At 36.6% G+C, this 22,843-nt stretch overlaps 1 protein-coding gene across 1 annotated transcript in view; it reads right to left on the reverse strand.

The window, feature by feature from the left end:
• The window catches only part of Atg5 (autophagy protein 5), a 298,800-nt gene that overhangs the window by 43,592 nt on the left and 232,365 nt on the right, over positions 1-22,843 (reverse strand). Inside the window, exon 5 of the mRNA XM_073979162.1 lies at positions 20,464-20,569. Coding sequence (XP_073835263.1) covers positions 20,464-20,569 — 106 coding nt within the window. The remainder of the gene's footprint in view (positions 1-20,463; positions 20,570-22,843) is intronic.

The following is a 22,843-nucleotide window of genomic DNA, read 5'->3' on the forward strand; positions in this document are numbered from 1 at the left end:
ATTAAGATGAATTTAGCCATTTACAAAAATAATATAGTATTCATTTTAAAAGTACCCCAATATAATCCTAAAATATTCCTAGTGATATATATCCAACCAATATCTAATAAGAAAAAAATGCAAAATGATATTGTAGAAAAATTGTATATCACAAAGGATATTAAAATGTATTATGATGTAAATGAAACTCCAAATCTAAGGGAAGTTGAAGACGATAGTATATCTAATCTATTTAATTATAAGCTCATGAAATGTCATTATATAAAAAATACTAAAACAGAAGTTATTGAGATTGGCTTAAATATTATAATTGCTATAAATACAAATCAAATTGTTAATCATACATGTAATAAATACCCATTAAAATTATCTGGAAATCACATGATGACCATAGAAAATTGCAAAGTAAAATTGGACAAATGGTACAATAAAATAATGTTTCAAAACATGTTAATAATTCCAAATCCCTACAGAGACATACATATGATAAACGATTCGCATGATTCTTTAGAGGAAGTACTAACTAATTACACAATAATCGTTTTGACAGCTGTTATTGTAATTATTATAGCATTGTATCTGTATGTAATACATAGATCAAGCAAAGTAAAAGTAGAAGTAACTATGCCCTTCACCTTAGCTCCATTGGATCACGGGAAAGAGTCTTCGTCCGGGGGTGTTATAACCCAAACCAAAATGCCTTTTCAATGACTTGGCAACATATTCATATTACAATTGGTGTGTCTTTTTACTTACTAAATGTTGCTGAAACATTTTTTTCAGCAACTTTTCCTTTATACAGCTGTCAAAATCTGCAACATTTGTAATAATTATTACTAGTTATCACATAAAAAGACACAGCTAATAATTGTACCAACTGTCATTTTAAATTCCAATAAAGACACACCCTTTTGCAAATCATACGATCGATCGTATTTGAAATCATACGATCGAATCAAAAGTCCAATTATGCTTTAAGAATAATCATATTACAATAATCATACGATAATATCCAATTTATTTAAAATTAAAGTAAACAAACATGTATGTTGCATTTATATTCATCAATAAAGTTTAGTTCTATTCTAACAGCAAACTTTTACGGACGTTTTTATTGTTACGCGAGTTTCGCTAAACGGATTAAAACTCACTTAAGTTTTTTTTTTTTTTAAACATATTCCTATTAAAAAGGAATAAAATATTAAAACTCACTTAAGTTTTAAAAAAACATATTCCTATTAAAAAGGAATAAAATTATAGTGATTGAAAAGAGAGTAGAAAACGTGGAGGTACAAGTTAAATATTTAGATAAAAAGATTCTGTCTGTTAATGAGAAATTTCTGGCTCAAGATGAGAAGATTATGGGCATAGAGAAGAAAATGTCGGAACTGGAAATCAAAGGCGGTCCAGTGAGAGCTATCCATAACGCGTTAAAAATTAAAAAATTAAAAATTAATTATAATGACTGCTCTTGAACGTAAGTACGGTAGTGAACACAAGCAAGAGATCTACCGAATGGAACTGGGGGGAAGAGTCCAGAAGCCAAATGAGACCTTACAAGACTTTGCGGCTGAAGTAGAGCGGTTGGCGCAGTTGGCATATCCAGGAGAGACACATCCATTGGTGGACCGCATAAAGATTGAGACATTTGCTAGTGGTATTCGTGATCCAGAGATAACATTTGCAACGTATGCGGCACCGATGGGAACATTTGCAGAAACCGTGTCATATGCCTTGGCCCAAGAAACCGCGAAGATGCCGGTGAAACCTAATGCTTACAACGTGCGGAGGCTGGAAGTTGAGGACAACAATTCCCAGACCGCTGTCGACCTGCTGAAAGATGCACTAATGTGTGAAACGAGGGGCTGTTACAACGAAAAAGACTTGTTATAACTGTCGGAAAACTGGACACTTGGCCCGAGAATGCAGATTGAGACAAGCTAGGACCAGATCCACCTCACCGCCTTCAAAAAGCGACGACCAACCGGTGGCCAAGAATCTGGAAAGGGAGACATCAGGTGAGTCAGATACAGCAAGTTCTGCCAATCACGAGGCGCCGCCGGAAGAGGAAGAAAACGAAGGTCCCACAATTTCTATAGCCATAGTCTAGGAGAAGAATCACAACTTAATGGTTAAAGGCTTTATGAATGGTGTATGACGTTCTTTGACATTGGACACTGGTGCAGCAAAGGCCATTATTAGACCGGATTTAGTAAAAGGGAAGGTATTGCCATTAAATGGAGTCAAATTGCGAGACTGCAACAGGCGAGACTGCAACAGTACACGGAAAGGCCTACCAAAGGCTGAGTATGGGTAGGAAATCGGTAAATTTCGATTTTATAGTGGCCGATATTGTGGACGAAGTTATACTTGGTGTAGACTTCATGATTGCATTCGATATCAACCTGGACATAAAGCACCGTGTGATGACATGCTCCAATGTGGAAATACCGATAAGTGTGGGCTACAACGAGAAAAGCAAACATCGCCCGAAGGCAGAATCCGGCGAGATCGCTGTCGATGTCCGTACGCTGAAGGTGGAAGTCGCCAACAAATGGCCCGTACGAAAGCAGAAAAATCCCGCAACGAGGGGGAAAAAGCGAGGATGTTCGTTGAGGAAAGGTACATCGAAAAGCGGCCGTACAACAAGGAAGGACAAGTATAACGTCGCGATTCCTGGAGAGAAAGCAATGTCGTCCAGAAGAGCAAAAGTCTAAAGCTGACGGCGTAGAGGGTATATCTAAATTGGTTGCCACCACTACGGAACGAGAACTGTGTCTAGTCAAGAGAAACAGGCTTAAGCGGGAGGCAGTGTTACGAATGTAACTGATAGCTTTGAGTTAATTTAGATTAATTTCCGTTAATTTAAAAATTTGAATTGTAACGTAAAGTTTTTTTATTACGCAGTTACTTTATTTAAGCAACAACAACTATCATGTAGAATTCTCTTCATCGTTCTAGTTCTTACTTTACCTTTTATTAATGTGCTTTTGTTATTTCTCCATAATCAAGAGACAAGCTGTGTGCTCAGTAATTAAAGTCGATTCCGAATAAGTGTAATAAAGTAAATAAATCGAACCCTGTTTTATTTGGTACAAATCGTACAAACAACGTCTACACGGAGATTAGTTAAATATAATTCCGTAACAATATTTAATGCAGATAAAGGAGGGAAAACCGTGGCAATGTCAAAGCCATATTTACTTGAAAATGAAAGAAATATTTATGGAGATGTGCACATACAAACGATTAAGAAGGGACCCAACGAATGGTCTACAGGACAAAAGCAATTTGTTAGTTATGAAGCTGTTTGATTTAAATCTTATAAACGAATCGGACAAAAACAGGATAATAAACAAAACATCAGTAGCACCCAGAATATACGGACTGCCAAAAATTCCCAAAAAGGACACCCCTCCTCTACGTCCAATTTGCTCCAGCATTAATTCTCCAACGAATGGACTATCTTAATATATCTCAAACATTTTAAAAATTTTAAGTAATGATTCAAAATACAACGTAAAAGATGCTATGGAGTTTAAAACAAGGATCAACAACCAGTACATCGAAGACGATGAAATGTTGATATCCTTTGATGTAATTTCGTTGTTTCCCAGCATACCGGTGAATCTGGCTATAAATATAATAAAAGAAAAATGGTCTTATATCAAAGAAAACACAAATATACTAATGAACCTATTCCTTGAAATCTTAACAATTTTTATCAAAGATTCTAGATATTTTGTATACAACGGCAAGGTCTATGAATTACTGAAAGGGATGCCAGTGGGGTCGCCGATCTCCCCAGTCGTGGCTGACATTGTAATGGAACATCTTTTGAATGAATCAATTGCAAGTCTGAACGCAGAACCTAGAATATTAACGAAATATGTGGATGATATATATTGTGTTATAAAGAAAAATGAGGTAGAACACACACTTGCGGCACTGAATAATTTCAATAAGCAAATAAAATTCACAATGGAATGTGAATCACACAATAAATTACCATATCTTGATGCTGAGATTCGTCTATATTTAGATTGGTACCAGAAACCTACATCTTCTGGAAGACTAATCAATTTTCATTCCAAGCATCCCAGAAGAGTAAAAATAAACACGGCTACAAATTTCATAAACCGAGTGTTGAGCACAAGTGACAATAATGGGTCGATTCCGTATTACGACGCGAGTCATGTCGCGTCGTCAATCGTCTCTGCGACAAAATTTAAAAATTGTACTGCTTAAAGCTATATAAAATAATCGTCGATAACAAGTTATCGGTGATGTAGCGGAGCATTTTTTGTTTTGATTTGAATAAATCAGAAAAAAATATCAGAGCAAGTTGTACACAAAAGTTATAGTTTTCTAAAATAAAAGCTCAGTGGAACTATTTTTTATGATAGTGAAGAAAATATAGTTAACGTAGCATCTATCAGGCGACACTTAAGAGATAAATCGAATCCTCTATAATTACCATCAGTATTGTGAGTATTTTTGGTTTCCAAAATTCATCAAAATAATTGTTAATTTTTTAGATTTAAAGCCGTCCTTTTTTGTATGCAGATGACATACATTTATTTTTTAATGGGAAATCTGTTGCTGTTGCAATTGGAAGATAACGTCAATATTAACTTATGCGCCATTTCAAATTGGCTGCGAAACAACAAATGAATTGTAAATGCTTCTAAGACTACAGCCATGCTATTCGGTCCAATATGGCGTATGGATGGTAGTATGAATATACAGATTGATGGCTCAACGGTTGGTTTGTTGACAGATGTTTAGGAGTTGTTATAGATTCAAAGCTGGATTTTTCTGCCCATATTGATGGCTTATACCATAGGGTAATAAGTATACTTCGAAGGTTGTATTCTACAGAACTGTTTTTGCCATTTAGTATTAAGAGAAAGTTAGCTTATTCCATATTAATGTCTATTTTATCTTATGGCATAGAAGTCATTTCTAGTACAACGGAGGAGAATATTGATAAACTAGAAAGACTTTTCAATATGATAATTAGATTTGTCTACAATTTGCGTAGATCTCAACATGTTTCTGCTCATGCCAGTAACTTTCTTGTAGTTCCCTTTAAAATATATGTTAAAGAACGTGTTATATCATTTCTTTACAAATCTGTGCTTTTGGACCTACCTGGTGTTCTACGAGAAAGACTGTGTTTTTTCAGATCTACTAGGAATACACAATTACGTTATCCGCGATTTTCTTCATCCGTTTACGAAAGATCATTTATTGTTCGCTCTGTGCGTTTGTGGAACGATCTTCCCACTGAGCTACGTCAATTTTATTTTTCCCGAAGAGTATTTCGTAGCAAGTTTGAAAGCTTTGCTCTCAGAACAGCTGAATGTATGTTAATGATGTTTTATAGCAGCGTCGGCTGATGTTGCTGAGTAGATTTTGTTTGCTCTGGCATTGATTTGATCATTTTTGAACCATCAGCAATATATGTAGTTTGTGTACGTATTTATTTATTTATGGCTGGGGAGCCTATACTATATTTTGTTTTTGCTTAAAAATTTTTAATTACTTAATTTTTTAATTACTTAATAATAGTTTTAAGATTTTTTGTTATGCAGAATATGATTTTGTAGTTGTTATGCGCATTGCGATGTTTATTGGCTTAAAAGCTTTAATCGCAATAAATGAATAAATAAATAAATAAATAAATAAAGCCTATTTTCGGCTTCCAAAAGACGCTGTTATTTATATAGTAGAGGCATTAACAATGACTTAAAAAACCCACAGATCAATACAGCAATACAGCCACTCCTTGAAGTGTGTGCTGCTTTAAGATTTTTTGCAGAAGGAAGCTTTTAAAAATCCCATGGCAATGACTTTAACCTCGGGATGGCTCAGCCCACATTGTCAAAGGTATTAAGTGAAGTTCTGGAGTTAATAGAAGAAAAACTGTGTAAAATTTGGATTGTTTCCAAATTGACAGAAGAGGAAAGGCGTCAAAATAAAATTATTTTTATTCAAAAACAAATTTCCCGCGTACATATAATGGGACCCAAGGAGGATGTTCGCCATTTATATCTGAATAGAAAAGGATATTTTAGTCTAAACGTTTTGTTGGCAAGTACTTTGTCAATTTCTACTTCATTTTTGAGGGTTTTCATTTTTTACCTCAGCAGATTGTCCAATTTCACTGTTATTATCATCCCATGTCTCTTCAATTCCGTAGATCGCACCTGCAGGATTTGAAACCGCTTGCTGCATCGACGACAAAGATATTTCTTGTGATGGTCCATCTCCAGTAGGTATAATGTTCTTCTTATTTTAGGACATTTTTTCTTTAGTTTCGATTTTAAATGAGTCCATACTCGTATGTCATTCATCTGGCGTATGCGCACAACTATTTAATTGCTCCGCAACATCCTTCCACCCCTCATCAAAAGTGGCTTTAGTTTCGTCAAAAAGTCTGACTCCACGAGCTACGTTTGGGGGGGCTTCCATTTTTTCAAGCAGCATTTCAAATTGCTGTTTTCTAGTAATTTACCAATATAAGTACTGAAGCACCAAAAAACGTATATGATATTAAGTAAATTCACTTAAAATAAATGAAAATGTTACTTTCGTTTCAATTTTTCGTTTTTATTCGTTTGCAAAAAGGCACGGCGACAGCTAATTTGTTGTCGCCGGAAAATGAACTTTATGGCGACAGAATTTGACGTCGTTGGGCGACTTTTGCCATACGTAATGGAAAAATTACAACTGGCAACGCGACACGACTCGCGTCGCAATACGGAATCGACCCATAAATTCCACTCCAAAAATGAAGAGAAATTTCGGAAAATCCTAAAATTTAACGATTTTCCAAAGCACACAGTTAATGACTTAATAAAACAAGTCAAAAATAAGAATTTTGTACATAGAGAAAAAGTTTTTCAGCTTTACAAAAACAAAAATATCTAACGACGATAAGTCAAATGTAGTCTATCAAATAGCCTGTAATGGGAATAAGTCCAACATATGCGAAAAAGTTTATGTTGGCACCACAAAAACTAGGTTAAAAACCAGGGTTAGTGCACACAAATCAGATCAAAAAGCCAAACACAAACCAAACTACAGCTCCTGCTGCTCATTGTTCTACAACAGGTCATACCCCGAATCTAAAAGATGTTAAAATACTCACTCAAGAAAATAACTACAAACGCCGATGTATGATGCAAATGTTGCACATAATAAGTGTGCCAACAGAAAAAAATAAATTACAAAACCGATACAGAACACTGTGCCCAAATATATCGGAATGTCGTACAGAAGCATCAAAAACTAAGAAAAGCTTCACTTTAACAACACCAGTGATGCAGGATTGACAGTTGATATTTGTTAAATAATACCAAAAGTATGATATTGTTAAGTATTTTTGTTAAAACATTTATGTAATCAATGTTTTATGTTTGTTTTTCAAAAATCCCTGATGATGACCGTCGGAGACGGCCGAAATATCGGAAATAAATAATTAAAATAAAACGAAAATTTCTTTTTTTTATTTAAACAAGACCTACAGCCGAACTAAATCACAAAAAGAAAGGTGAAAATCAAAGGTCGACAATAAAACCATAACAGAAAAAAATAAAACATATTTTAAACACAGTTCTTATATCGACGCCTCCAAATAATAGTATGCTAAGTCGACTTAGCATGTTTTCAAGTTCTTTACATTTTTATATTTAACGTCCTTTAACTTAAATTCTGTCAAATTTTGGTAATGATCGGACAATCCGAACAGAAGTTATTAACAAATATTTACTTAGCATAGTACTGAAGGTCAAAGAAATTTCCAAACTTTTAGAGCTTGTACTGCAAAACTCTCTTTTCAGAATTAGCAAACTATTATTTGGAGGTGTCGAACGTCCTTTAACTTAAATTCTGTCTAATTTTGGTAATGATCAGTCAATCCGAACAGAAGTTATAAACAAATATTGACTTAGCATAGTACTGAAGTTCAAAAAAATTTCCAAACTTTGAGAGCTTCTGCTGCAAAACTCACTTTTTAGACTTAGCATACTATTATTTGGAGGTGTCGATATAATGTATAATTGTTTCGCAAACATCCCATATGGGAACAGAGTTCTTACGAAATCAAATTTCTCTGATATATGGAACAAAAATTATACATTGTCCGATTGCATTGTTACCATTAATTTCGAAAGTCATAGATTGACGAGTAAGCAAATAAATATCCCACGATCAATAATCTAATAACAAATCTTTAATCCAGCTCTAGGAAGAGTAGAAGTTGTATTTCTACCTTTATAAATGTTGCTGAAAATCTGAACAATACGGATAATAAGCAAGATTCCTTCCTGGTGCTGTTAGATCTTACCAAAGCCTTTGATACGGTCAATCATTTAATTTTTTCTAATGCTTGAAATACTGTTTAATTATTCGACCTCGGCATGCCGTCTACTAAATTCTTACTTTAGCAACCGTTCGCAAATAGTTTTCAACAATAATAATTTTTCCTCCGAGTTACCAGGAAATAATGGTGTACCACAGAGTTCCGTCTTGGGCCTTATTATTCTACATCTACATAAATGATCTTCATTCAACTTGGGTTCCGTTTTTCTAATATTCGGTAAATTAAGTGCCAAATTATGTACCAAGCTACCCGCGGGAGTTTGTTAGTTCTCCTACCGGGCGCGTCCCCACCGGCGGATAGGGGGAGGAGAAGGAACAACAGCTGGCTGCTTCAAAGGTTACCACAGACAGTCCCTCCACTTCTTCGGCAGCGGCGAAGAGGACAAGGTCTCCTGAGGAGCAGAACGTGCCAAAAGAAAAAGAGCTTCCCACCTTCAATTGCCCAGGACAAACCTCGACAGGACAAAAGCCAAGGAGACTGCCAAAAGTATCCTTCAAATGATACTGAAGAGGCGAGTTCTGACAAAAAGAAGGTGAGCGCGACATCGGAATCTTCTGTGGTGGCCAAGGACTCAGTAAAGAAGCCTACCTCCACCCTGAAGAGGAAGATGGACGCTGAAACCGGAACGGAGCCGACATCGACTTACGCCAAGGTAGCCAAGAGATACTACAAGGACGAGCTGTGCTACGCAGTAATCGATACTAGTAAAGGATCTGGAAGGCTACACAAAGAGTACTTATCGGAGATCGAAAAATCGATCAACGATAAAATATTGGAACAAATCCTGAAAGGACGAGTCCCAATAAAAATAAACTGCTGTGAGCCAAGGGGGGACCTCCTATTGTACCACCTGGACTCACACGCAAACTCTGCAGCTCTCGGGGAGGTAGTCAGCAGTATAGCAACTCCATGGGAAGGTGGCAGACTAAAACTGGTGAGGAAAGACGAAATTCCTCATCTAACCAAAGCATCGGTGTACATCAAGGGGTATGGCTGCAAGCTCGAGACGGAGCGCATGCTCGATGTCTTTGGCGTACAAAACGAGGCCCCAAAGGTGGAAAGATGGGAGGTCTTCCACAGGGAGGAGAAGGAAGACGGCACTCTCCTTGTGATGGGGATCGACGATCTTTCACTAGCCGGGCTCGTCAAAACCAAGGGCAAGGCATTCTTCGTCTCGAACTCGGTCTTCTTCAAAATTGGAAAGGCAAGAGTTGGTGAGGAGGAGATTGCCAAACCAAACAACCAAGAGGTCAACTTACCAAAAGGCTTACAGGAGGGAGGAGCAGACGATATTAGCGACTCCCAAGAAGCCAACCTACTGGAGGACCAATGATTGAGGTCATCCAGATCAACCTCCATCGGAGCGAAACGGCAACACTAGCCCTGATGGACAAAATAACAAAAGGTAATATACATATTGGTTTAATCCAAGAACCTTGGACCATAAAAAACAAGGTTTCTGGACTTAACCATATAAATTTTCAACTTTTTTACGCAAATACGGGATCCCGACCAAGGACCTGCATTATATGCCACAAAAACTTATGCTTTCTTTTTTCTCCAGAGTTGTCATCGTCGGACGTCACAGTATTGAAGCAGGGGAATGGTAACATATACCTAGCATCATTATACCTGCCGTTCGACTCCCCGACATTACCACCTTCGTCGGAATTGCAGCAACTGGTGAGAAGGATAAAGCAAACAGGTAACGAAGTACTAGTAGGTAGCGATGCTAACTCTCACCACATCTCGTGGGGTAGTACTAACATTAAAAAAAGGGGTCAAGCCCTTATAGATTACTTAAATACTAACGATCTGATTACACTTAACACCGGGAATACGCCAACCTTTGTTAATAGAACTAGGGAGGAAGTACTAGATATAACAATATGTTCAGAAAATTTAATAAACGAGGTACACGAGTGGAGGGTCCTGGAGGAACACTCCTTCTCAGACCATAAGTATATTAGATTTAAAATAGCTAGGCCATCGCCTAACCCGATAACCTTCCGAAACAAATCCAAAACAAATTGGACAAAGTTCGGAAGACGAGTAAGAGAAAGACTTGGGCAACCTGATGAGGAATGCCTAAGTAAGGAGGACATAGAGAGAGATGTCCTAAAGTTAACTGAGGCACTAGTAAAGTCTTTCGAGGAAAGTTGTCCCCTTCGAGAGAGGAAATCCGCCTACGAAAAACCCTGGATGCCAGGGGAAATTCGAAATAAAGGCAAGGAGGTCCGCAGACTTTATAATAGGGCCAAACGTAAAAAAGCAGCTGTAATCTGGGACAACTATCAGGCAAAATTAAAGGAATACAACAAAATAACAAGAAACGCCAAACGAAACTCCTGGAAGCTTTTCTGCGAACAGGTGGATAGTGTAAATGACGTTTCAAAGATTAAAAAGTTTCTATCTAAAACCCATACACAGACCGAGCAATTGGTCGATGTAAATGGAAAAAGGATTGAAACAACAGAAGAAACTCTAGGCCTTCTGATGAAAACGCCCTTCCCGCAGAATACCATGGTTAACACTGAGGCATCGACGGAATGTATTAACTCATCGGAAGAGGCACCAAAGATCGACAGCTTAATGGTCCAACAAGCCATTTTAAGATTTTCACCATATAAAGCAGCTGGACCAGATCAGATCTTCCCGGCTTTACTACAGAGGGAAGTGGACTTTGTTGCGTCCAAACTGGACGGGATCTTCAATGCATGCTTAAAATGTGCATACACTCCTATAGCCTGGCAGGAGGCAAGGGTAGTCTTTATACCCAAACCTTGCAAGGCAAGTTATGCAACACCAAAATCTTATCGACCGATAAGTTTAACGTCATTCTTACTCAAAACAATGGAACGGACAGTCGACACCATGATAAAGAGTAAGATCCCCAACGATATGCTTAAATTCAAACAACATGCATACGTTAAAGGCAGATCAGTGGAAACCGCATTGCATGAGGTAGTACACCACATAGAAAGAACCTTCGAAATGAAAATGTACACACTTGCTGTATGCATCGACATCGAAGGCGCTTTCAATAACGTAAGCACCGAGACACTTATCCACTCCTTAGACGAACTTCATGTAGACAGGGCCTTAAGGAACTGGATAAACCACATGCTAAGGAATAGATGGATAAGCTGCGGGCTATACGACGTGAAAATAAGAGACAAAGTTGGACAAGGAACGCCACAGGGTGGGATACTTTCACCTCTGTTGTGGGTTACCACCATAAACAGTCTCTTGAGGACACTAACCGAAGAAGGATTTGACCCAGTCTGCTACGCAGACGACGTTATAATACTTCTGAGGGGAAAGAATCCGAATCAACTCTGTCGAAGAGCAGAAACGGCTCTAAAAATTGCTTTTAACTGGGCCAGGCCGAGAGGTCTGAACGTCAACCCGGAAAAACAGAATTATGTCTATTCACTAGAAAAACGAAAATGGGACACTACGAGGAACCAGTTTTTCTAGATAAGACAATAAATATTTCCTGTACAGTTAAATATCTAGGAGTAATTCTGGATAGGAAACTTAAATGGAAAGACCATATACAAGAAAGGGCTAACAAGGCCCAAATATGTTGGTCAACCTGCAGAAGGGCGATAGGCTCAAAATGGGGGTTCAATCCTAGGATGATACACTGGCTATACAGAAGCGTAATTAGACCAATTGTAACGTACGCGTCTGTGGTATGGTGGACAGCCATGGACAAAAAATGCAATGTGGAAATATTGCAAAAGGTCCAAAGAACATGCTGCCTAAGCATTAGCGGAGCAATGAGGACCACACCGACTAGGGCTCTAGAAACAATTTTGTTTGTACACCCAATAGATATTCAGGTAAGGTATGAGGCAGCCATCGCAGCTGTAAGGCTAAAGTCGATGAGCGAGTGGATCGAAAAGAGCCACCGAACATACCACCAAAACATATTAAAGGTCACAACGGGTGAATCTATAAATCAGGTAGTATCGGACCGTATACCTGAAACTAGTGAAGTAGCCTTGTGTGAAGTGTCAATACCTGACAGAGACATGTGGATCGGGGGAGCTCTAGCACAGATTCCCGCTGGAAGCTGTGGGTTTACGGATGGGGCTGTGCTAGGGGGGAGAACCGGACTGGGTCTTTATATAATGGAACCGGAAACGGAAATCTCCCTCCGTCTGCCGGATCATAACACGATCCTGCAGGCGGAACTCCGGGCGATAACAGAGTGTCTGCTTTGGTTTGATACTCACACAAGGCCTACCACTGTAAATATCCTTACGGATAGCAAAGCAGCCATTAGAGCTATAACAACCAAGACAGTTAAATCTAGAACTGTCTTGGAATGTATTAAATCTATAAATAATTACTCCCAACACGGTAAGGTAAACATTATATGGGCACCTGGGCATACCGGGATTAGGGGTAATGAAATAGCAAACTCCTTGGCAAAACAAGCCAAGGAGCAACCCACGGTAAGTCTAGAAAACGCTAAGCCGTTTAAAGCTACGCGACTAGAACTAAAGACATGGGCAAAAAATGCACATGTATCCCTCTGGAGTAGTGAAGAGAAGGGAAAAAACACAAAAATCCTATGGGGAAACCCAGACGAGGACAAAACAAAAGAATTACTTTTACTAAGTAAACAAGATATTAGTAGACTGACAGGAATCCTTACAGGTCACCTAGGTCTAAAAGCGCATCTGCACAAAATAGGTTGTGCAGAAAACAGTGAATGCAGAGCATGCGGAGAGGACGACGAAACGTTGGAACATTACCTCTGCCATTGTCAAGCCTTCACAAATCTGAGAACTCAGTTACTAGGGAATGACATTATACCAGGACTCGATCAAATTAGGACAATCGAGTTCAAAAAGATCAGAGACTATGTAAATAGGACAGAGATCCTATACTAAGTCAAAAAAAGATAATCCTCCATAACCCAAAAAAAAAAAAAAAAAAAAAATTAGAGCGCACAACAGGCCTACTTATGGCTTACGTGTATGTCCACATGGGCATGTGGTGATCTAGGATCACCCCTCTTATCAACCTAACCTAACCTATACCAAGCTAAGAATATATTTCCAAACGCACCGATCTTCTAATTTGCTTTTCCAATGTGGATGTCATATTCAAGATGGTCTTTCCATTGGAGTTTTATCCTTCCTTCGGGTCGAATACCATAAGATGGCAAGTATTCGTAAATATGTCTTTTTGGCGGCGGCATCGGAATATTCTAGCTCGATAGGTTTTAAAATCTCGATGTTGGTCGGCTGGAACAACTCTTATTTAACTTCCTTTTAATAGCCGCAAAGGAAACAAGTTTCCCAACATAAACTATTTTTTCTTTTGAGTTGTAGATCCCCATAAGGGATGCCAACCGTTCATGTCCCAGAATAAAGATTTTCTATCAATGATCTAGAAAATCTTTATTCTGGGGCCTGAATGATTTCGAAGGGTTTAAATAAGTAGAATGTAAGTAGAATGTAAATCTTGATATAATTTTATCTACCACTGAATCCATATTATCGTCACAACCAATATATTCGTGTTGCATAGATTTAAGAATCAAGACTGCTGAATTTTTTGTGTGATAAATACGAAACATTACTGGGACTGGAATATTTATTGTATTTTTAAAATGAGTTTCTTGTAAAGATATGATGTTAGGTTTATGCATTTTAATGAGGTTATGATGTTCGTTGTAGTTGTTGGTATCACCTTTAATACTCCACCGAATTATTTTTATAGCTATAATAGAAATAAAGAGAAGTAGGAAAGAGTGTGCACAAGATGTAAATAGAGAGAGTGTATAAGTTAGATACGTTGGACTTCAACTTCCCGAGCCTAGTCGATCACTAATGCTGATAGGCATCATCTGGCATCACCTCTGCAAGTTCCCTCTGCGAAGACCGTAGAGTGTTGATGCCAACGGTTGTTGTTGTTTCGCTCACTTTGATGCTCTTGCTCTCACAGGAAATTAATTGTAAATGTAGTAGAAAACGACAACGATCCTCTGCGATCACTGCAATACTTGATTGCAAGAACCTCCGCGTTCACTTGTCGTCTAGCATTGAAAGCGAAAGCACAAAGGCCTCTATCGCTACCAATTATTATTTTATATGAAAAAATTGATACCGCTTTGTTTTTATTTATCTCTTTTCAATTTACCCCACCACCGCTCTATATAAACATTTGGTCGCATCGAGCCGGATATGCTAAACTTGAGAAGTTACCCGGAATAATTGTTTTTTCTTTTCTTCTACAAAGGAAAAAATTACTAACAACACATCCCCCCTCACAACTTGCATCACAAATCATCTCACAACTTGCATCACAAATCTTCTCCTCATACCATCATCATCAAATAACCAGGTACGTAAGTTCAGTGATTTGTTATTGTGAGCTTCAAAGTGCTTTAGTTCGGAAAAAAGTGAAAAAGTGTTGTTTTGCAGTTTGTTCCGCGGTACTGGTCGCCTCTGTTTCACCCTATTTCGCGGTATCGAATTAAACACAGTCCACTCCAATGAAATATTATTGCTAAAATTGTCCACATTGCTTAAAATTGAGTTACAACCGCATTCATTTCCATTTCGACGTGAAATAATGGATTTTCCTAATTAATAAATTTGGCATTATTTCCTTAATTGTTAACACATAAAAATATCTTGTTTGGTTAAACTAACTTGCCGTCATAGAGTGCATTTATTTTTGTTTGCTTATTACAATAAATTCTCCACACATTTGTTCTGTTGAGAGATTATATTTTCTAACACTCCCAACAACAATAATATTCATACTCACTTTATTATTGCAATTCCAAAATACCAGCAATTCATTTATCTCCCCCAGCTCTCATTGTTGGGTAAGTGCTGTGGGTGTAATGGCCGTGTAAATACAACAATAAGAATACCAACCATATTTGCCTCTCCAGCTATCACTGCTTGCTTGGTCGTTGTCGTTGGTCTGTTCGTAGCGAGGTAGTTACGTATACACACACCCACTACTTATGTGTTTCTTTCTCCCTTTTGTGCGGTATTCGTTATTCACCACGGCACAGTTGGCACAATAAAAATTTGAATTTTTTAATATTTTTTTATATTTTTTGGAAAATTTTTGGAAAAAAAGTTTTTGGATTTTTAAATTAAATTCACCCTACATTCGGCATATCATCGGCCCAATTTATTGCGTTCCTTTTTGAGAAAATATTGATATTTTAATAATTTTTCTTAAAGTTTGGATCAGTTTGTTTGGAAAAAAAATTGTAGTACACTTGTACAAATAAATTATTTTAATTTATATTCTGTAAATTTATTGAAAATTCTTGCACCCTACACCCAGTACATATCGAAAATTTGTATTTTTTGATTCTGTTCGCCATTTTTGAATATTTTTTGATCGAATTTCAACTATTTCACCATTTTATTACATTATTTGAATATTTATTTGTATTTTTTTTTTTCGCTATCAATGTTCACTCCTTTAGATAAAACCACCGCTTCGCTTGCTATTTTCTCGGTTTTTGTGAGTTTTTCCTGAGTTTTAGGAAAAAAATTGTGCTTTCTTCTTTCCACCATATTAATTTGTTTTGAAATTTCATAATTTCCTTTGATTTGTTAAAGTTTGTTTTGGGTTTTTCTATACAACTTTGGTTTTCCCATCGCTTGTTTCTTCTTTATTGAGTTTTTTTAGACTATAGTTTTTCAAATCTAGTTTAGAAAATGTCGGTCACTCGTCCCACCAAATTCATTCGTGCTTCCGACAAGGTGGTAAAATTTTCTAATGCTTTTAGTGCTATAAAAGCGAGAGATCACTCTGTGATCAATCTAGAAGTTCGAAGAAGGAAACTCCAACTTTGTGGAGTAAGGTTGCGGATATTTATGACAAGTATATTGATCATTTGATCACCGAAGCGGGTGCTTCTGCGGAAGACATTGCTTCTGCTGATGGGAAATTCGAGAGTGCTCGAGAAAAAATTGTAATTTGTTTGTCTGACATCAACGAAAAACTGCTTAATTTGAAGTCACTGAAGTCTGTTCAAGGCACTCCAACAACGCTTCATCTTAGCACCCCTCATAATACCCCAGCTCCAACCGGCCATAATCGGGAGACTCGAGTTTCCGACAGATCAAATAGGCTGTAAGGTACTTCTAATTCGGAAAATATTGCTAATAACAGTTTGAATCTGCCTGCCCTTTCAAATACTGACCCCGATATTCGAAATGATGCAGATATTTCGATCTCCAATTGGAATTTGCCGCCATGTGCTTCCGAGGCCACGCATAACCTTAACTTGCCTCCGTGCGATATAGATGATTTCCACGGGGATTTCTTGTCGTGGCCCACCTTCCGTGAGCTTTTTTCGGCCATCTTTATTAAATCCTCTCGACTAAGTGACATCGAGAAGCTGTGTCACTTAGTACAGGAAACCAAAGGTGAAGCACTTACGGATACTTATGAAAATAAGAGAATCCTTGTTAACAGTCACTTAAAGCTGATCGACCTTCCTTCTTTAGTAAATGAGTCTAGTTCTGGTTTAAAAACTTTGAATAGAGTCTCACATATAGGTCATCCTTCTCGTCATGGTCTCAGCTCGATTCTTTCCTCACGGACAGAATTCAGACGCTCGCCGGTTTGCGTGACCTTAAAGGTATAGAATCATCGAATTCTCCACGTAAACGCAACGTTAAGGCACATTTGGCGAAAGCTTCCGCTGTTGCATTAAAATCAAATGTAAAACATTGTTGTGTTGTCTGCTCCGCTGAAAATCATGCCCTTTACTATTGTCCTCGTTTTAAAAAGTTGACTTTCGAACAAAACTCTTTGTTGTGAAAAGGCAAGACTTGTGTTTCAATTGTCTGTCTAGAGACACTCTCTGTCTATGAGACACTCTCGCCGCTACTGCACGCACAACTGAAAGACAATTTTCAACATTCAACGGTCAAAAATAGGCGGGTAAGGTGTCATAGTCCAATTTCTTCTTTAAAATCAGTCAATGTCCTCTTCGTTTGTTAAATTAAATAAAACTAATTGTTTTGTAATGAAAAATGTAATAAAATTTATTTAATTTGCTAGTATATTTAAATATACACAAAAACAGTTCAATACGAAACAACCTAGGAGTAATATAAACATCTGTGCCAAATTAAAAAACTCTGTCTGTCTTATTTCAATAGAGCCAAAACTTTATACTGATCAGGAATACATGTACTGTATAATGTCTCCGACGAATATTTCGTTGTGTTTGAAATGGAATGAATACAAGAAAATATGAGATTTAGCTGAACCAAACAATTATTAATGTTAATGTTTTATGCAAAAGAATAACGGAACTGTAAAACTGAAAACAGAAATTCTAGCGCCGCATATACAAAAAGCATGGTTATTAGAACAACTACCAGAAGCTTGGACAAAAGGGACCATAGTAAAACACCAAAAGAAAAACGACCTCAAGGACTGCAATAACTGGAGAGGTATAACACTTCTAAACACAATATACAAAATACTGGCTATAATAATCAATAATAGGTTGCAGTGTATTGAGCAATCACTTCAAGAAGAGCAAGCAGGCTTCAGACCACATAGAAGCTGTTTAGACCAGACCAACACTCTCCGTATTGTAATCGAACAATCCATTGAATGGCGATCATCACTTTACCTCGTCTTTATTGACTTTAAAAAAGCTTTTGATTCCATAAAAAGAGACGCTATATGGAAAGCTTTGCAAAACAAAGGAACGCCGATGAAGCTTATCCGCTTAATAAAAGCAATGTACGACAACACCGCCCTACACGTACTACACAACGGAACCATTAGTGACCCCTTTTACACCAATGTTGGGGTAAAACAGGGTTGCCCTCTTTCACCACTACTCTTCGCCGTAGTACTAGATGATATCATGCTGAAGCTGTCCCAAAGGAAAAGGGGAATAATATGGGGCATGCATAAACACCTAGAATACCTAGCATATGCAGATGACATTTGCTTATTATCACACAAATTTTCTGATATGCAACAAAAATTAAACGACTTAGCTGTAATGGCAAAACAAGCAGGGCTGGATATTAATATTGGTAAAACTTTTGCAATGCGAATAAACAACTCGTCCGACTGCAGCTTCCCGATCTCAAATCATCCTATCGAGTTTGTCAAAAGCTTTTGTTATCTGGGTAGCATGATGTCGATTGACAACGGTGTTGACGACGATATTGACAACCGGCTGAAAAAAGCCAGGTCAGCATTTGGCAGTTTAAACAAAATCTGGAGAGCAACGCAAATATCCCAGAATACCAAATTAAAAATCTTCAACTCATGCGTGAAGTCAACACTTCTTTATGGCAGTGAAACATGGCTCATGTCAAAAACGTTAGCCCAAAAACTGAAAACATTCATCAACAAATGTCTTCGAGTAATCTGTGGCATATTTTGGCCAAACACTATTTCAAACATAGATTTACATACCAGGATGAGAGAAGAATATATTACTAAGCAAATCGCTAGACGGAAGTGGAGATGGATTGGACACACTTTAAGAAAGCCGGTCACCAGTATTTCTCGTGCGGCTCTTGAATGGAACCCTCAAGGATCCCGACGTCCAGGACGTCCAAAAAACACATGGCGCAGAACAATCCAAAATGAATTATCACGAATTAATAAATCAATCAATGATTTAAAAAAAAATATGTATCGATAAAATAAGATATAATTTTCTTGTAGAAGCCCTATGCTCCCAAGAGGAACAATAAAGGAAAAAAAAAAACTGAATATACATATACGCATTTCATCCAGAGATCCCTGGGCGAAGAGCTCTCTCCTCTTTCACTAGGTATAAGGTAAAAGTTCGAAAAAGATAAGCAATGTACAGTGCCTGGCATAATTATTTTGACCATTTTGAAAAAGAGATTTATCATTAAACAACATTTTCGATGATATTCTCCCATTATCTCGGAATATTTATCGGATTTCGACTTTTTTATGAGAGTAAGAACATTTTTTCTCTTACAAATATGATATTTGAAGGAAATAACTTTAAGTTTGAACCCGAAATACGATCCAAATTTGCTCCACAAAATTCAGTTTTACCATTGTAGCAGTGTTCTGCAAATGAGTACATAACACTTCGATCAGTTTACTACCATGTTGTTTTTAAAGATCGTTCAAAGTGACAAAATATTCATTTTTGACTCAAGCTTACAGATAAGTGTATTTTTACATGAATTATGTTCAAATATATTTTTTATCAATCCGCAATATGCTCTGCCACAATAATTGTGGGGTGTAAATAATTTTTATTGAAAACCAAATTGACAATTTTTTTGCTATGCCTTATCAACAAATATGACTCCAAATTAATTTTTTTTCTAATGTCTGGTGGTTCTAGTCTTAATAGAGAACTTGTTTTGACATCGAAATTGCTCAGAAGATGAGGATTTGTGTGCATAAGTAAGATTAGATTTGTAATTCTACTCTACTTACCGGAGAGCAACATCTGTAATTTCACATTTTCAGCCTAGATCGAGCTTATTTACAGCATTTTCAGTATTTTGCTATTTATTCGTTACAAAATAAATAGATAACTCCAGCAATATCTAATCCTTAGCTACATTTATCACCGAAACTGTCATTTTAAATTTCGTTGCAACTTTTGACACCAACATTAAATGTTAATAATATTGCTAAAGCAATTAATTTTGGTACCAAAAGGTACGATTAAGTACCAAAAGTAACATAATTATTACGTGTCAAAATACTTGGCAATTTTGCTCTCGCCTCAATTTTTAAACATTCGCCTACCTAATCACAAATTGAGCTGGAATTTCTTTGATCCATTAATGTTTATTTAGATGAGAGGTCAAAGAAACCCCGTAAGCTGCTAATATCCCGTTCTATGAATGCTGACAATAATTATATGCCTTTTCAAACAAATGTAGATTTTGTCAAAATAATTATGCCAGGGACGTACAATACTGAGAAATGTTATCTTTTGTGTTATTTGTGTTATCTTTTTGCTAACTAAAGGCATCGGTACATAAGCGGCTTTCTTGTTTAAGCAATTGAGAATTAGCAGTGTTATTAATACATACCTGCCTTCCGTTCGGGAGTGGACAATTCTTCTAACAAATCTCTTACTGTTTTCTTTCTTCCACTTTCCGCGATTGGAGACATAAGTTTCTGCATGTATGTACCATCCTTAAAGTAAACAAATAAAAGAAATATTTTAATTTTAAATATGTTTCGGCCAGGGTATCTATAAAATTCGACTCAGTCAGTCTACGTTTTATTTTATTTATTTGCTTTTTAATTAAAGCCAAACTATAATATATATAATTATGAAGAATTCAACTAATATCATAGTTACTCTACTTTTAACATCATACCGTTAACCCTTATTAGGGTTAGGCTTGCAAGTGTCGTATGCGTAGTCGTAGTATATATTTTTCTTATTATGAAAAATTAAATACTACGACAATTTTTGTATTTTATAGCATCTTATATACATAAAATGTCGAATGAAACACATCCGTCATTCCTAAGACGGATATTTCGGGTTAAAAATAAAATTTATTTTGTTGATAAGACAAATCGGTTTTATGTATGGGAGAAAAGAGTCGTGACCGATTTTGTTAACGACAGCATGTAAAACAGAGATGACTAGCGACAACAAATTTCCTATGCCCGCGGGTATAGGCAGAGTGATCGTACTCACACGCATAGAGCAAACATCTTCGTGTGGCTTCGTTAGGTTGGCGTATTGTTTACATTTTGCAAATCAGTAGATGAGAAGAACGTTGGTTTGTTAGTTTAATGCTAATGTTGGTCGTTCGGATTTTTTATACTCACACAAGCGCAATGCATAATCTGCAAATGTGTGTTTTTGGCCATCAATGATGTAAAATGAAACACTAACCAATTTCAAAATTTCAAATTATTGAGATATATTGGAAAGAACTAATTTGAATACTTTTATTTATTTTCGTAAGATAGGCTGACCGTATCGTCAACTGTTTACAAATGCCTGAAAATCTGTGAAGTATTATGTTTCTTAACGCCGTTGCAATTAACAAATACGAAGCTACGTGTTTCAAAGCATCAAACATACGCATTTTCAAGGCAGGTAAAAAGCAAACATGTATCATTTTTATTTCTGACACATTTAGTTGAATTTTAGAGGAACAATGTATGAGTGTGCAACTGAAATATTTTGACGAAATTTAAATAACACAAAGCAAATGACGATACGGAAGTCAGCCATAGTTTGCGTTTTTTATCAGATGTCAAACTTTTTATTGTGCAAAAGAAGATTTCAAAGAATTTAAAAATATATTTTGTTTTTTTTTTTTTTTTTTTTTTTTGTACAAACATTTGTCGTTGTGAGATTTACGTGGTACCAAAAAACAACACTACGCTATCGACTTCGCCAACGATAGCACATACATACGTCTGCACTGAACGATTATTTTGATTGTAAAAACTGTTGTTTCTGGATTAAAATTTTAAAAATGGTCTACTAGCAATTCTATTAATTTTTGTTACCAAAAGCAGTCCGTTTAAGTAAGAATTAATATATTTCAGTTTAATTTGCATTGTTTGGAAATTCTCGCTTTTCGCTTTACTTTCACTGTGTTTGATTCACTCAATCGTTAGAAAACTGCCTACTCCTTTTTTGTTACAACACTGATATGTCATCTAGGAGTTTTCTAACGAGTGTTGTTTTTGCGCCTACGCGACCTTTCGGCATTATTATTGACACTTCGTTTTCGATCGCCATCCGCAACACAGGTAATCTGTTCGCCTTGCTGCTTTTTCCTTTAGTTTATTTATAATTATTTATTATTTACTCAATAAAGCTTCTGCTTTTCATCGAATCAGAAACTAAAACGTTCATGCTTTTATTTCTCTTTTTCGAAACACAATTTCGGCGCCTTTACATTTGGTCCACTCGAGCCGGACACGAGCCTTTGTATTTGTTTTGATTTATTTTCTAATTGGTTTTCGTCTTGTTTATTTTCGCAGCAGCATTAACATCTTAATCATCCTCATCAACATCGTCATTAACATCATTATCATTAAAATATCAACAAACCAACAGGTGAGTGCAGTGTTCTATTATTTGTGAGCTCGCGTTGTGGAAAAAAAATAATATAAACAAACAAATAAATATCCATCGTCCAAAAATTCTTTTCGTTCCCATTGCAACAACAATAATTACGGCCGCTTTACAACGCGTCGCGTATTCCTTTTGATCTTTTCTGATTTTTTCGGTGTTATTATTGAACAGTGAAAACCAATAAAAAATCATTTTGGTGGTAAAAAATATTGTGGAAAATTTGCAAACATTTTAGTCAAAAACAGTGTAATGAAAACATTAGTGAATGGTGGTGTAATTATTAATAAAATTAAATTAACAGTCGTGTTAAATTTTGATAATTTTATTAACGAAAATTAATGTTTTACTTATTGAAA

Source organism: Musca autumnalis, unplaced genomic scaffold (genome assembly GCF_047663935.1).
Source record: "Musca autumnalis isolate F117 unplaced genomic scaffold, ASM4766393v1 scaffold_3, whole genome shotgun sequence".
NCBI lineage: Eukaryota > Metazoa > Arthropoda > Insecta > Diptera > Muscidae > Musca > Musca autumnalis.